This window comes from Castor canadensis, chromosome 1 (genome assembly GCF_047511655.1).
Source record: "Castor canadensis chromosome 1, mCasCan1.hap1v2, whole genome shotgun sequence".
Lineage (NCBI taxonomy): Eukaryota > Metazoa > Chordata > Mammalia > Rodentia > Castoridae > Castor > Castor canadensis.
This window is the reverse complement of record NC_133386.1, coordinates 19,029,831-19,044,022: the sequence shown is the minus strand read 5'-3', so window position 1 is coordinate 19,044,022 and position 14,192 is coordinate 19,029,831. Positions and strand designations below refer to the sequence as shown.

Here is a 14,192-nt window from a genome sequence, read left to right as displayed (position 1 = left end):
TTTCAATCTCTGTGATGAAAGTCATTGGGATTTTGATGGGAATTGCATTAAACATGTAGATTGCTTTTGGTAGTATAGCCATTTTTACTATGTTGATTCTACCAATCCATGAGCACGGGAGATCTTTCCACCTTCTTTAGTCTTCCTCATTCTCTTTCTCCAGGGGTTTGTAGTTCTCCTTGTAGAGGTCATTCACATCCTTTGTTAAGTTTACTCCTAGGTATTTGGTTTTTTTTTGAGGCTATTGTAAATGGAATTGTTTCCATATATTCCTTCTCAGTTTGTTCATTATTGGTGTATAGAAAAGCTAATGATTTTTGTAAGTTGATTTTGTATCCTGCCACCTTGCTGAAGCTGTTTATGGTGCCTAGGAATTTTTGGGTAGAGTTTTTTGGGTCTGTAAGGTATAGGATCATATCGTCTGCAAATAGAGATATTTTGACTATTTCTTTACCTATTTATATTTCTTTTATTCCTTCTTCTTGCCTAATTGCTCTGGCTAGGAATTCCAGTACTATGTTGAATAGGAGTGGGGATAGTGGGCATCCTTGTCTCGTTCCTGAATTTAGGTGAAATGGTTTCTGTTTTTCCCCATTAAGTATGATGTTGGCTGGAGGTTTGTCATATATAGTCTTTACAATGTTGAGATACTTTCCTTCTATTCCTAGTTTTCTTAGAGCTTTTATCATGAAATGGTGTTGGATCTTGTCGAAGGCTTTTTCTCCATCTTCTGAGATGATCAAGTGGTTTTTGTCTTTGCTTCTATTAATGTGCTATATTACATTTATAGATTTGCATATGTTGAACCACCTCTGCATTCCTGGGATGAAGCCAACTTGGTCATGTTGGATGATTTTTCTAATGTGTTGTTGAATTTAGTTTGCTATTATTTTTTTGAGGATTTTTGAATCAATGTTCATTAAGGAGATTGGCCTATAGTTCTCCTTTTTGGAGGTGTCTTTGTCTGGTTTTGGGATGACAGTAATATTGGCTTCATGAAATGAGTTAGGTGAGTTTAAGGAGGGTTGGTATTAGTTCTTCTTTAAAATGTCTGATAGAATTCAGCAGAAAATCCATCAGGATTTTTTATGGCTCTAGAAATAATATAAACAGTGGAACCACCAAAAGAAACAGGAATTAGATAATGTACAAACTGAATCACCATATATAGTAGATTGCTAAAGAGGATACAGAAAAACCTTTTTCCAATATCATGAGATAAGATAATTTTAGTGTAAGTTCCTGTGAAACAAGAGGGAATAAGAGTTGTTTCCAATTACTCCTTCAGGGTTTCCTCATAGCTTATGAAAATTGTTTATTTTCACCTTTGTGGAGTTTGTTCTGTATCTTATAAAGCCATTATGAAAATGAAAGAGAACAATAAAATTATCTTCAGATAGAATGTATTACAGCTGGTCACAATTACAAAGTTTGCACAGATGGGCTTGGCTTTTGCCAAAGCCACTGGCCTTTCCCTTCTCTGAGAACCCTGAAAGCATTTGAGAGCAAAACCTGAGGCCTCCTCTACATGATTATAATCTTATTGTAATTTGCTTTTATTGTTTCAGGCAATGAAAGCTTAGAGGAAAACTATGTCCAAGACAGCAAGATGGGGTTTGTCATTAATGCCATCTATGCCATGGCACACGGGCTACAGAACATGCACCATGCCCTCTGCCCTGGCCACGTGGGACTCTGTGATGCCATGAAGCCCATTGACGGCAGCAAGCTCCTGGACTTCCTCATCAAATCCTCATTCATCGGCGTGTCTGGGGAGGAAGTGTGGTTTGATGAGAAGGGTGATGCTCCAGGAAGGTAAAGCAGTCTTTTCTGTAATGGATGTGAGTAACCCTGTGAACCTTCCTGAGCCAGACAGTGGCAACAAGGGCTCCATTTGGTTCCATGATTTTTTGTGTATCAAAGATAGATTCAACTAGTAGCTAAAAAGACAGGGCTAGTGTCCGATGGAAATTACCAAGACCACACTGATTTTTAAAATGTTAAAATGCCTGTTGAACTCTGAATCCTGATGTTGCCACCCCTCTACTACTCAGCTACAATCTGGCCTTTCTGTCAGAATTCCTGGAACATCCCTGTAAACCTAAGGAACTAAAGAGTAAGTTTGGAGAGAAGGACCCTCCCAGGCACTGCCTTCACAGCATCATTCTGATTGGTCTCCATGCTATTCAGATCATGAAATATTATGCATATTGCACTTGACTGAGTGTGTGAGAAGAACCAAGTCCTGCATATGCATCCTTTTCCTCAGGCTAGCTTATGCTTCTGCTAACACATCTCCTGGGGGAAATAAAAAAAGAAAGAATTTTCTTTCTAGAATTTAGTCTGTTATGACTTTCAAAGAATTATCAAAAGGGAAATTAAATTTAAATGCTTATATCTAAAATTCTCCCCAACTTATTTTACATAAATCTGTTCTGCAACATTTGCTTTGATAACATCGGTAAGCTCTCATGTAGGAAGGGAATAACATCGGTGTCAAGAGTAGTTGTGGTCATTCATCTGAATTTTCCCAGGAAAGAGATAATCAGAATGGCCGCATCAGGAAGCAAAAAGGCTTTCAAGTGTGGCCGTAATTTTTTAGGCCCTGTTGTCTTTCAGTCTATGGTTTTGCAGTTACAACTTTCTAGGAAAGCATATGTTGTGTTAAAATGTAGCATATAGTCACTTTAGTCTCGCTGCTTGAGGTGTACTGTTATCCTTCTTTTACAGATAATAAAACTGTCAGAGAATCTAAACAGCTCACCCAAAGTCAGACAGAGAGCAAGTGGTGGAGGCAAGTGCCGTCTGATTCTGAGGCTTGTAATTGTTTGCTATATCACGCTGGTTTTTTGCTAATCCTAAAATTAGGCAAAATTGCAGCAACTATCTTAATATCATGGTAGAAGTACTGTAAGAGATTGTGTCACCCTAAATAATTTCCCACGTGACTCTCCTTTTCATGTAAGCTTCATGTTCTGCATTTAGAGAAATACCTCGTAGGGGTGAAATGGAATCTCCCTACTATAATCCTGCAGCTCTAGGAAGGATAAATGATATGTCCTTGTTAACAATTAAAACAATTAAATTGTAGGTACCTTCCAAGCTGCCAGTTAGTAGGAGAGAGCAGATTTTGAATGGAATGTGAGTGGAATGGATAAGCCTAGGCACTGGGCACCTTAGGAAATTGTACCAGCAGGAACAAATGGGCCCGAGACTCAGAACAGGACCACCCTCCTCCTAAACTCACTGTTGTAATCCTGGTTTCACTGGAGACTAGGCTCAGTACAAGGACAGACTTCATGATTCATAAAGAAATATACACAATGTGCCTCACTTGGGGCCAGATACATTTTTTTTAAACTATGTAAATACAAGTTTCCTCCTTTTTCTATTTGTAAGTTATCCAAAACATAATCATACAATTTTAGCTTATATCTGTTCCATTGTTAATTATATATTCAAAATATGAGCATTCTCTGGGGATCTTATCTTCTGATACTCCAAATACAAGCCAACATGCCAGGGAGACACCCTGTGGTCTAGAAAAGAGTGTTCATTAACACAACAGGATCATGGAGGTTTCTTTTGAGTAAGTCAGTATTTTTCCCTCAGTACATTTTAGTATTTCTATTTTTTTCTCCAGCACTTGGAACTTCTAAAAATCATGTTTTCATTCCAAAATATTATGAATTTTTCAGTTTCTGAAAGCTAGTGAGTGTAATTTCTTTTACAATAGAGCAAATGAAGAAGTGGAAATCAAAGTCTTAAGAAACTAATTTATAGAAAAGACATCCCAAAGTTAGCATTGCAGTTAAGTGTGTAAGAAGGTGGTATAATTAAGTGTGGAAGAAAACACAAAACTTAATGGAAATGAAAAAGGAAACTATTCATACCCAACACACACAGCAGGTTCAATACCCATAATGAGCTCAAAATGGAATGATATTAGAGACATTGACTAGTGTCACTGATCACAGGATGTGTGTGTGAACCATCAACTCACAATCAATATCCACTTAGATATCACTCAGAGCTACTGTGAAATATTTTGGTATGTCTAATAACTCTTTCTTAGCCCAAAGCCAGAAGAGAAAAAAGATGAATAATGAGCTCCAGGTGCACCATTCTTTCTCTTTACTTTTGGTAACTTCTGCTCACTGGGTAAGGGAATACTTCCTTTACTTTTCTCTAGTCCCATTTTCTTTTAAGAGACAGCTATCTATAGCACTGTTGAAATCTGGATATGAAGAATCCATGAGCCACCCTGTGGGTGTCAGGATGCATCTGTACGTTAAGAACAAGCAGGAAAGTCAATACACTGATATTTGTTGACTACCAAAAGAACTAGGCCAGATACAGCCAATAGACTTCAAAAGCCAACTTGGGCTTATTGGTAGTAACTTCCCAGAGTGCTGGGGTAAGAAAGATTAGGAGTCTGAATCAGGTTTAGCAAGATGGGTTAGGCAAGGGCATGGGGGGAGGAAAGAAGGAGGAAAAGAGCCTAGGAGAGGAATGTGTGCTGGTAATTGCCATCTATTTCCTTAGCTTAAACACAAGACGGTCATGGCAAGAGGCCATGACTCGTATTCTAGCCCAGGAGAGTGAGGACTCTGCATAGGCACTGCAAGAAAGAATATCACTGCAGAGTCAGTAAAATGGTGGTGGTGGGGGGACAAGAGCAGGCATAGAATTTTGGCAAACCACTACATAGTTGTAGTTTGCTTGGAGTGAGTAGTAACATGGAAAGAAGATGTAGGAATACCAAAGAATTTTTAATGATTGAGAGATAAATGACTATGTCAAACACAAATATCTTTTATTAGTTGTAGTCCATTTGGGCTGCTATAATAAGACACCATAGGTTATGTGGCTGATAAACAACAGAAATTTGTTGCTCATGTTTCAGGATGCTGAGAAGTCCAAGATAAAGGCACCAGCAGATTTGGTGTCTGGTGAGGGCCCACTTTCTGATTCATAGATGGTACCTTCTACCTGTGTCCTTATTTAGTGGAAGGGTCAAGAGAGTTTTCTTGGGCTGCTTTTATAAGGTCAGTAATCCCATTTTAAAAGCTTTTCCCTCATGAATTTATCTTCTTCAAAAAGTCCCACCTCCTAATACCACAAATTTTGAGAAGAGGCAAACACCAGACTTAGACATTTGTCCCAATTGTAAATAGTTTCTTACATGCTTGCATTCATAAATCCTCATAAGAATCCCAATGGACCTTGAAGGGCTTAGTGACATTCATAAATACTACTATCCACTGTTAAACTATGAGGAGAGACTCCAACTCACACATTGTGACATCAAGTCCTCTATTCTTTCCATTGCATCATAACTATCTTTCACTGCCTGCCCTGGAAAAGATGAGGTCTGGAACCTAGAATATACTCTGACTGCTGTAAAGGTTTCTTTAAAAAACAAAAATGTATATAGTGACATCATTATTACAGGAAGAGTTCCAAATGTAGATTTTGCCATTGTCAAGCATTTCAGCATTTGAAATTATGGAAATAACCGTCAGCACATACTTGATTTTAAAAAAAAGTGTGTCCTAATCAGTTTAAATGTCAATGTATAGGACGTTAAATCCCCAACCTCCTTACTAATTATAGATGCCGTTCTCAGATTTCTTGCTTTATTAGCATATAGAAAAGTTTTCAGACTTGGTAAATCTTTCTCTAAATGAAAATGGCAATTGAATATAAAAAGGAAAATTGAAATAAAAGACATCAAATATAGAAATTAATGTTTTAAGAGACTGTTATTTATTGAAAGAATAACTTGGGCAACCACGTTGAGGAAGTGTGGCTCAAGTGGTAGAGCACCTGCCTAGCAAGCATGAGGTTCTGAATTCAAACCCCTGTACCACCAAAAAAGAAAGAAAGACAGAAAGGAAATAGACAAAAAAGGAAGAAAGAAAGAGAGAGAGAGAGAGAGAGGAAGAAAGAAAGAAAGAAAGAGGAAGGAAAGAAGAAAGGAAGGAAGAACAGAAGAAAGAAAGAAAGTAAGGAAGAAAGGAAGGAAGGAAGGAAGGAAAGAAGGGAAAAGGTACCATAATAATGATTATTTTTCAGGCGATTAACTCAGCCTACATGGAATTATTTCTTGGTAAATAAACAGAGACAAAATTATAAGAATAATAAATTCTTTAACAAATGTGGACTATGTACAGATATAATCTGGAAAATCAGAGGAAACATTAGAAATAAATTTAAATTTTGACAGTAGCTCTTGTTGGACTGTGTGATGATTCTAGCTCTTATTTCTCTTCTCCCTGCTAAAATCTATGTAATAAAATCTTTGTTTTCTACATTATGTCCACATCCTGTGCCTCCCGTGTTTCTTTTGTAGGTACGATATCATGAACTTGCAGTACACTGAAGCAAATCGCTATGACTATGTACACGTTGGAACCTGGCATGAAGGCGTTCTGAATATTGATGATTATAAAATCCAGATGAACAAAAGTGGAATGGTACGCTCTGTGTGCAGTGAGCCTTGCTTAAAGGGTCAGATTAAGGTAAGGCACAAATATGTTCTTCATATGTTGGATGTTATTCACAAGAAGATCTACTACCTGGGCATTAGTGAAGAAAAAGAGACATTCTTCTTAAACAAAACTATCCAGAACAGATGTGTCAGCCTTAACTCTTTTTTGCTCTTATGTTTAGCTAAAACTGAAAACAGAAAGAAAAACTGGGAAATGGAATAGGTAAACTATTAGAACATTTGAATAGTTTTTATTTTAATTGCAATGATGGGCTGGAAACTTACATAAAATATAGGTAGCAAGGAGATAAATAATTGAATTAAAAATTGAAGCAGAAGTAAATGTAGAAACCCAAATCAATAATGCTGCTTAGTAATAGTGCCTATTTTTGCTAAAGAAAGTTCTGGGAATCTGATGTACAACATTGGTTATGATGGACATGTTAATTAATTTGATTGTAATAATCAGTACATTATGCATATGTTTATCAAGTCATCATGTTGTACAACTTGAACATATAAACTTTTTGTCAATTAAATGTTTTTAAATTAAAAATTTTGAAACAGAATTAAACATAGAAGCCAAATCTAGTAGTACCATTTAGTCATAGTTCAAACTATTGTTGAAGAAGCAAAACCTGAACAATGCTAATATAAATAAAGTAACAAGTTGAAATAAGATAATACAGAAGCTCTACTTAACATTTCCCTTTTCTCTACCAAGTCCTTTGGTTCTTCTGAAATGGATATTTGTTTTCTAACCAAAGAATCACCACTTCCTAATTATATCCAAGGGGAGCAAGTGAGTAACAATAACTTTCTGTATACAGAAAACTCAAGTAGACAAACACCGAGTATCAGCCCTCTGCTGAATGTGCCGGGAGAATTCTCAGCAAAGAAAGCATGGAAACAGTGCTCTCTGTGTCTCACGCTATTTAAAATCAAATTGGATGATTTAGAAGGAAACAGAGCACAGGGGAGGGGCTGAGAACTGGCAGGGGTATGGATTAGATGAACTAATAGGTCTTTCCCATCTCTAATTTTCTGTGATTCATCTTGGGAAGCAGACAGGCTGTCACATAAATGTCACACAGCACAGCTGGAGCTGGTGTAGATCGTGTGAGACTCTGGCTCCTTCACTATGCTCCCAAACTGCTACTATGCCATTTTCTGCTTGGAAGCTCAGCACCCACTTACCCCCAACCCAGGCATGGAAAGGCCCAAAGTATACTTAAGGATCCAAGGGACAAGAATTCAATACAAGTTCTGGTGAGGAGGGAGCTTGGAGAAGCCTTAACTCACCAACAATGATGGAAGATTTGGAGCCTTCAACAGCTTTTGGTAGTTGAGAAGAGGTGCCCTGGTAGACAAATCCTGAGTGATTCCAGCTGCTTGAGGAAATAACAACTTGTAAACAAATTACCTGAGTTTTAAATATTTGTGCCTTCTCTGCAGAAGTTACACTGAAAATATTTAATAATTGTTATGACAACTAGCTAACCAATAACACTCCCCTCTAGTGTTATAGCAGGGCACTAAAGTCCTCCTGCTCATAACCATGGTTAATCCTTGAGTTTGTGGATATTGTGGTTTGGGCAAGTCCCACAAAGGCTCGTATCAGTGTGACAATGTTGAGAGGTGGTGGGTCCTTGAAGAGGTGGGGCCTATTAGGTGGGGCCTGTTAAGTTATTGGGCCATTACCCTCAAAAAAGATTAATGCTGGTATCACGTAGTTAATTAGGAGTAGGCTGTTAGAAAGTGAGGGCACCCTGTGCATTTAGCCCTTATGGCATACATCCAATTCCCTTTCCATTTTTCCTTTATCTCATGATACAGCCAAAGGGGTCCTTGCTAGCCACCAAATGGATAGGGATACCCAAGCTTGTGCTTTCAGTCACCAAAATGTGAACTAAATAAGTTCTTTTTTTAAAAATAAATTACCCAGTCTCCAGCATTTCATAATATCAACAAAAAAATTGGACTAATCCAGTGGGTCGTGGGAAGATTTGGCCAAGAAGTTTTGACATGGCTGGGGTAGTGTGAGCCAATTAAGGAGACATGGAGACATCATGGTTTTGAATCCATTCAGAAGTATTTCAGTAATATAAGAGGGACTCCAGTCAAATTGGTATGTTTGAGGCATCAGCCCTGCCTCTCTGGAAACATCCATTTCTTCTTATCCAGATGGAATTCTTTCACACAAGGCCATCTGGTGGTATATATGAGTATGTCCTCTGAAATCCAGAGGCCCCGATTTCCTTCTTGACTGTTGACATGAGATGTTAGACCAGTGGATTCTGGTTGCATCACCTTTTTGAGATGAAGGGAAACACTAGCACATCTGGTGACTGAGGTCATGCAGTGGGCTGAGGAGAGATGAGCAGCTCTGGGCTCGAGAGCTTTTCTGACCCAAGGATGCCACGTTAGGCTCAGACCTCCCTTCCAGTGTGAGTGTGGCATGGAGTGTGCAGAAACAGTTTATGATATGACAGAGCTTGATTTGGGGATATGTTGGGCGTGGGTGTAGCAGGCAAAACCAAATTTTTCCCAGGATGCATTGTGCTCCAGCTCCCTGTCACAATTCCTTTCTGGCAGGCCATGGATCACATTCACATAAAGTGTATTTACACTCGCACATTCCTGAAGAGAGGCCTCTTTTCTCTCCAAGTTCAGAGGCAAGACTGCCTAGATACTGAAGTATTTCTGGCAACATGTCTGTGCTATACCCATTCGGTGTTATTGAAGGCGATCCCAGAAATCATTTCTGAGCCATTACCAAGCACTAATGATAAATGCAAATCTCTTGGGTGCCAATTTTAGAAATACTGTGTACCCTGCAGGAGGAAAATATGCCTGTTCTCAATAGCACCTAAAGTGGAAGGGGGGGAGTGTTTGTTTATTTCACATAGCACCTTGGGAGGTATGGAAGCAAATGAAATCTGAATCCCATTTACTAAGTAATAGCACTTACATTCTAACACCACTAATTTACCACCTGCCAGGCCCAGGATACAGAGAGCCAGGTCTCAGTAGCCACTGTGAAGACAGAAGAGAAGCAGCTTACAAGGTGACTGTAGGACAGCACTTGTATTAACTGGGAAGTATAGCCTTTAACAAGTCTATTCATTTTAAGTATCAAATAATAATTTGGTATTTTTCTGATAATGCATTGAACTTTCCTAAGATAATTGCTTTGAATTAGTTAAAAACCCATTTTTTATGTTACTTAATTTTAGAAATATATATATTAAAACATAGTATTTTATGGAGGCAAAGAATGATTTCGGTCATTCCACAAACACAGGTAAATAAAATCATGCTTTATATGTGGTGTTGTTGTTATATTAGGATTTATGTGGTTTAATGGAGGGAATTTGTAGGAAATGGTTATAAAGGTAATATGGGACATGATAGTGAAGCAACTTAAAGATAAACAGCAGTAGGAATTCACTCCCACTTCAGGCTTGGAGGGACACAGGAGGAACTCATGGCCTCTACTTGAACTATTTATTCCCTGAAGCATGGGGGTGGGGGAAGATACCCTTGCTTCTGTTGTCTCCTCGTCTTTAGTCCCCCATTATTTAATTCTATTTTATCAAACCCATCCAGAAGAGAGTAGACAAGAGATCCTAGAAAAATGTAGCTCACAGATATCTCCATATTGGTTCCCTTGAGCCCTAAAACTATGCAAGACTTAAATGCTAACACAATATTGGGAGGTTCAATCCCAGACAAGCAGGAATGAGGGGAGAAGGGAAGTAAGAAATGAAAGAATAGGAAAAATAAAACAAAACAAGATGATGTATTATTAAGTACACTACTGCTTCACTGAATTGGCTGTTGACTGGGCCTCACAGAGCTCTCTGGACAGGTTATTCAGATTACTGGAGAAAAGGGGAATGAATGCACCCACACCATTCTGTTTTCTGTTTTCTCTGGTCAAAGTTTATGCTCACAGGAAGTTACATCACCTGATCCCTTTAGGCAACTACTGAGGAAGCCAGAGTCCACATCTTGCTACCTGGATCCACTTAAGATTCTAGAAGTAGTGAGAGGGGATGAAAACCTGGGTGAGTCCCTTATGGTGTGGTCAGGGCTTCTGTCATGGCAGGACCAGTAGAGAAAGTTCTAGAACCCACCATGAGTAGTCTCATAGTGGGGGGGACAGCTGGAGAGGCCAGAAGATGAAGCAACAATAATAGAGGCTAAGATGGTAGTCACAGAAGTGTCCAGAACTCTCTTAGGTGGCCATGGACCCAAAAGACAAATGAGGCTAAAAGAGTCAGAAGCAGCACATAAAATATGTGCAATATTGTACAAGCAAAAAGTAAGGGGCTGAAGCATATTGGTCTCAGATACAGGGCCTGCTGCTCTTTTTCTTCTTATGGTGAAGACTGAGAACAGGTGGGAAGGTGAAGGAAGGAAAGCAGAAGGAAAGGAGAAGAAGGGAAAGAATGGGGTGCAGGGGCTAACATTTACCAAGCATGTCTTTGTGCTAATAAGAGTAGGTGCTTTACATAAATCATGTCATACTTCTTGAAACAACTCTTACAAAGCAGATATTGTCACCTCCATTTTATAGATGATGGATCTGAGACTCAGAGGGTTGAGTCTCTGACCTCCAGTTCCTCTCAACTAAAATGTGCCAAAGCTGGGCTTGAAGCCAACCCCAAACTCTTATCATCCCATGTCCACATGGTGTTCAACTACCTTTCATTATATGAAGTGGCATGTTTCCTACGAATGCTAATTTCAGTTTCTAAGCTTAGTTTTTCAATACTTCACAATAAAAACATAAATACTGATCCACTTTAAAAATAGTGAGGGAGCAAAATTCATAATTAAGAAACAATATTTGTGAAGGAGGTAGGGAGAGTTTAATAGGAGACAAAGAAGTTGCCAGAGAAGTAAGTAAAGGGATCCTGAGAGATTATTTTCACTGGCTTCCTCTTCTTCCTTCCCCTATGCCCCCTCTCTTTCTCTCTTTTGTATGTTTTCTTCTTCCTTTAAGTTTGTCTGTGGATTCTTTTCTCCAAGATAATAATTTTGAATTGGGAGACTGTGGCAAGAGAGCACAGACTTTCTTTTACACTCACCCAGCCAGTTAAAACAGAATTCTGATGAGCATGGCATATATTATAAACTTTTCTCATTTATACATACCCTGTAGTTATGCAGTAAAATGACACTTGGTATATGTAGGACAAAGCCCAGTTATATAGAATTTACAAACTGTAGAATTTAGAATTGGATTAATTCTTTCCATTCACAAGATAAGACTAATTTTATCCTATTTTTGATAATATTTCTAACCAGAGAAATGAAAATTCCTAACCGTAAATATCCCTAGGTTTGTGCCATGAGCATCAATTATTAGGTAATGCTGATATAAGAGATGGTCTCTGGGTTTTCCTTGTTGGTACAGATACTTGAGAGAAGTTGTCAGTGGAAGAAACTTAGAATTTCTAATATCCATCTGTAAAAAATAAATGGATAATATTGATGTTTTCCATTTATATTACCAACTTTCAACAAAGGCCATTGATTTAAGAAAAAGAAAAAAGGAGCCAATTTGACCAGGCATTGAGTTTTATACTTATTATCCCAGCTATGTGGGAGGCAGAAATGGGAGGATAGCAGTTCATGACAGCTCAGACATAAAAAGTTAGTAAGACCTTTCTCGTTTACAAGCTGGGTGTGGTGGTACACACCTGTCTCCCAGCTGCACAGGAAGGAGGTAGGAGAATTGTGGTTCAAGTCTTGCTCCAGGGAAAAATGAGACCCTATCTGAAAAATAACTGAGGAAAAAAAAAAAGGGCTGATGATGTGGCTGAAGTGATAGAGCACTTGCCTAACAAGTGTAAGGCCCTGAGTTCAAACCTTGTACTTGAAAAAAAAGTAGCCAAGTTGTTTTAGAACATATATCATCAAGATTATAGATCGAGGTTATGGTTTCAGATTCCAGAACAATTGTCATTTGTAGCAGCCTATGATCATCCTAGTAGGGTGGGCTATTAAATTATTTTTTATTTAGCTCCTTTGCTTTAAAGTTATTTTCTTCTTCCTCTGCACATTTTTCTGCTTTTAAAATACTTTCATAAATTTATAGTTGCTTATTTAGCCCAACTCCAGAATTAATCTATAAGGGAAGTTATTTATTTGGAAGATTAGATACCCACTCTTGAGCAAAATTTTCAAGCAATTAGTACCTCCCTACTTTTCCTAATAAGAAAAGTAGTGAAAAGGGATAAACTTGATCCTTTAAAGCATCTAACATAGCTGGGTGCCAGTGTGACTCACGCCAGTAAATCCTAGCTACTCAGGAGGATCACAGTTCTTGAAAAAACTCTTTCCAAAGAAGGGCTGGTGAAGTGACTCAGGGTGTAGACCCTGAGTTCAAACCCCACTACTGCAAAATAAATGAATAAATAAACAAATAAATAAATAAATAAATAAGATAAAACATATAAGGCAGAATAAATTAATATATGTCTACATATGTGTATGTACACATATACACATATGATGAATTTCTACAATTAACTGACAATTCTTGTTGCTTCGTGCAGACATAGAATTGAGTCTACACTATTCAGTAGCAAAATTAACAAGAAAATGTGGAAGCATTATAATGTTCCTACTTCAGTTATAACACACTTGTCGATATCACAATTAAGTGTTCTTGGAGAGAAAAAGAACTTCATATATGTGCTAGAATATGAAACTTGTGTGAAATCAGCGGGGTGGACTTTGGAAAGCATTATCGTCCCATTTATCTTGCAATGATGGAAACAGTGCAACATGTCCATCAAGTAGAAAATAATTACTGACATATCACATCGTCATTTCTTGGTAAGATCTACAATCTGATGAGATTTTGCTCCTTTCATCCCATCTGAGGAGATGATAGATGTTAAAGAAGAAGAGAAAATAGTGTTTGTAAATGTGTTTAACATTATCATCCTTTGAATTTGTCTCATTAGTTGTGGCTAATGTTACAGAGGATGATAACGCTCAGGAAATTGTCCCCAGGCAGAAAACCTGAGTGATTTTAAGGTTTACCCTTTCCCTTCACCTTCCTGGCATCAAAGTGAGGCACTGCTTTCCAAAGTCTAAACACAGTTGTTTCATATATTTTATCAAGTTTTTTTTCCCATTGTTTACAGCGAAAGGCTACGTAAGAATCCTGTTACTCCCTCATGTCTAGGAGCAGAAGTCATCCCTAACACATTAAAAATTATCATATATTTCCTCATGTGGAGTCAGAATTAAACTATAAATATGACCATGCTTTAAAATAATAGAAACTCTAGCCTCCGTAAAAATAAATCATTTTCCTGGACATAGAGTTGAAATTTATAGCACTATTTTAGAATTAAATAAAAAGACCAAATGATAGAATATTTTCCATTAATATAAAAAATTTTCCTTTTCTGATTTTACTATCAAATAACTTTTGAAAGTATAATAAAATTAAGTCTTTTTGAAAAGAAGTCACAAATATCCTTAGACTAGGTTTGGGAAATTTACATTTCAAATGATAGTTGTTTTGTAAATGATATGAGAAAATTTGAATTAATAAATAAATGCTACTTCATTATCTTAATTAAGATAAGCAGTACAGGAATAGCCAATACAAATATTTTGTTTCACTTCAACCAATCTGAGTGCTAAAACAGGTCTGGTGTCATCCAGACCT

At 37.7% G+C, this 14,192-nt stretch overlaps 1 protein-coding gene across 9 annotated transcripts in view; it reads left to right on the top strand.

The window, feature by feature from the left end:
- The window catches only part of Grm1 (glutamate metabotropic receptor 1), a 406,588-nt gene that overhangs the window by 334,116 nt on the left and 58,280 nt on the right, over nucleotides 1-14,192 (top strand). For all 9 annotated transcript variants that reach the window (XM_074072604.1, XM_074072567.1, XM_074072583.1 and 6 more), the window contains 2 exons: nucleotides 1,569-1,815; nucleotides 6,356-6,524. In XM_074072604.1, the coding sequence (XP_073928705.1) occupies nucleotides 1,569-1,815; nucleotides 6,356-6,524 (416 nt within the window). The remainder of the gene's footprint in view (nucleotides 1-1,568; nucleotides 1,816-6,355; nucleotides 6,525-14,192) is intronic.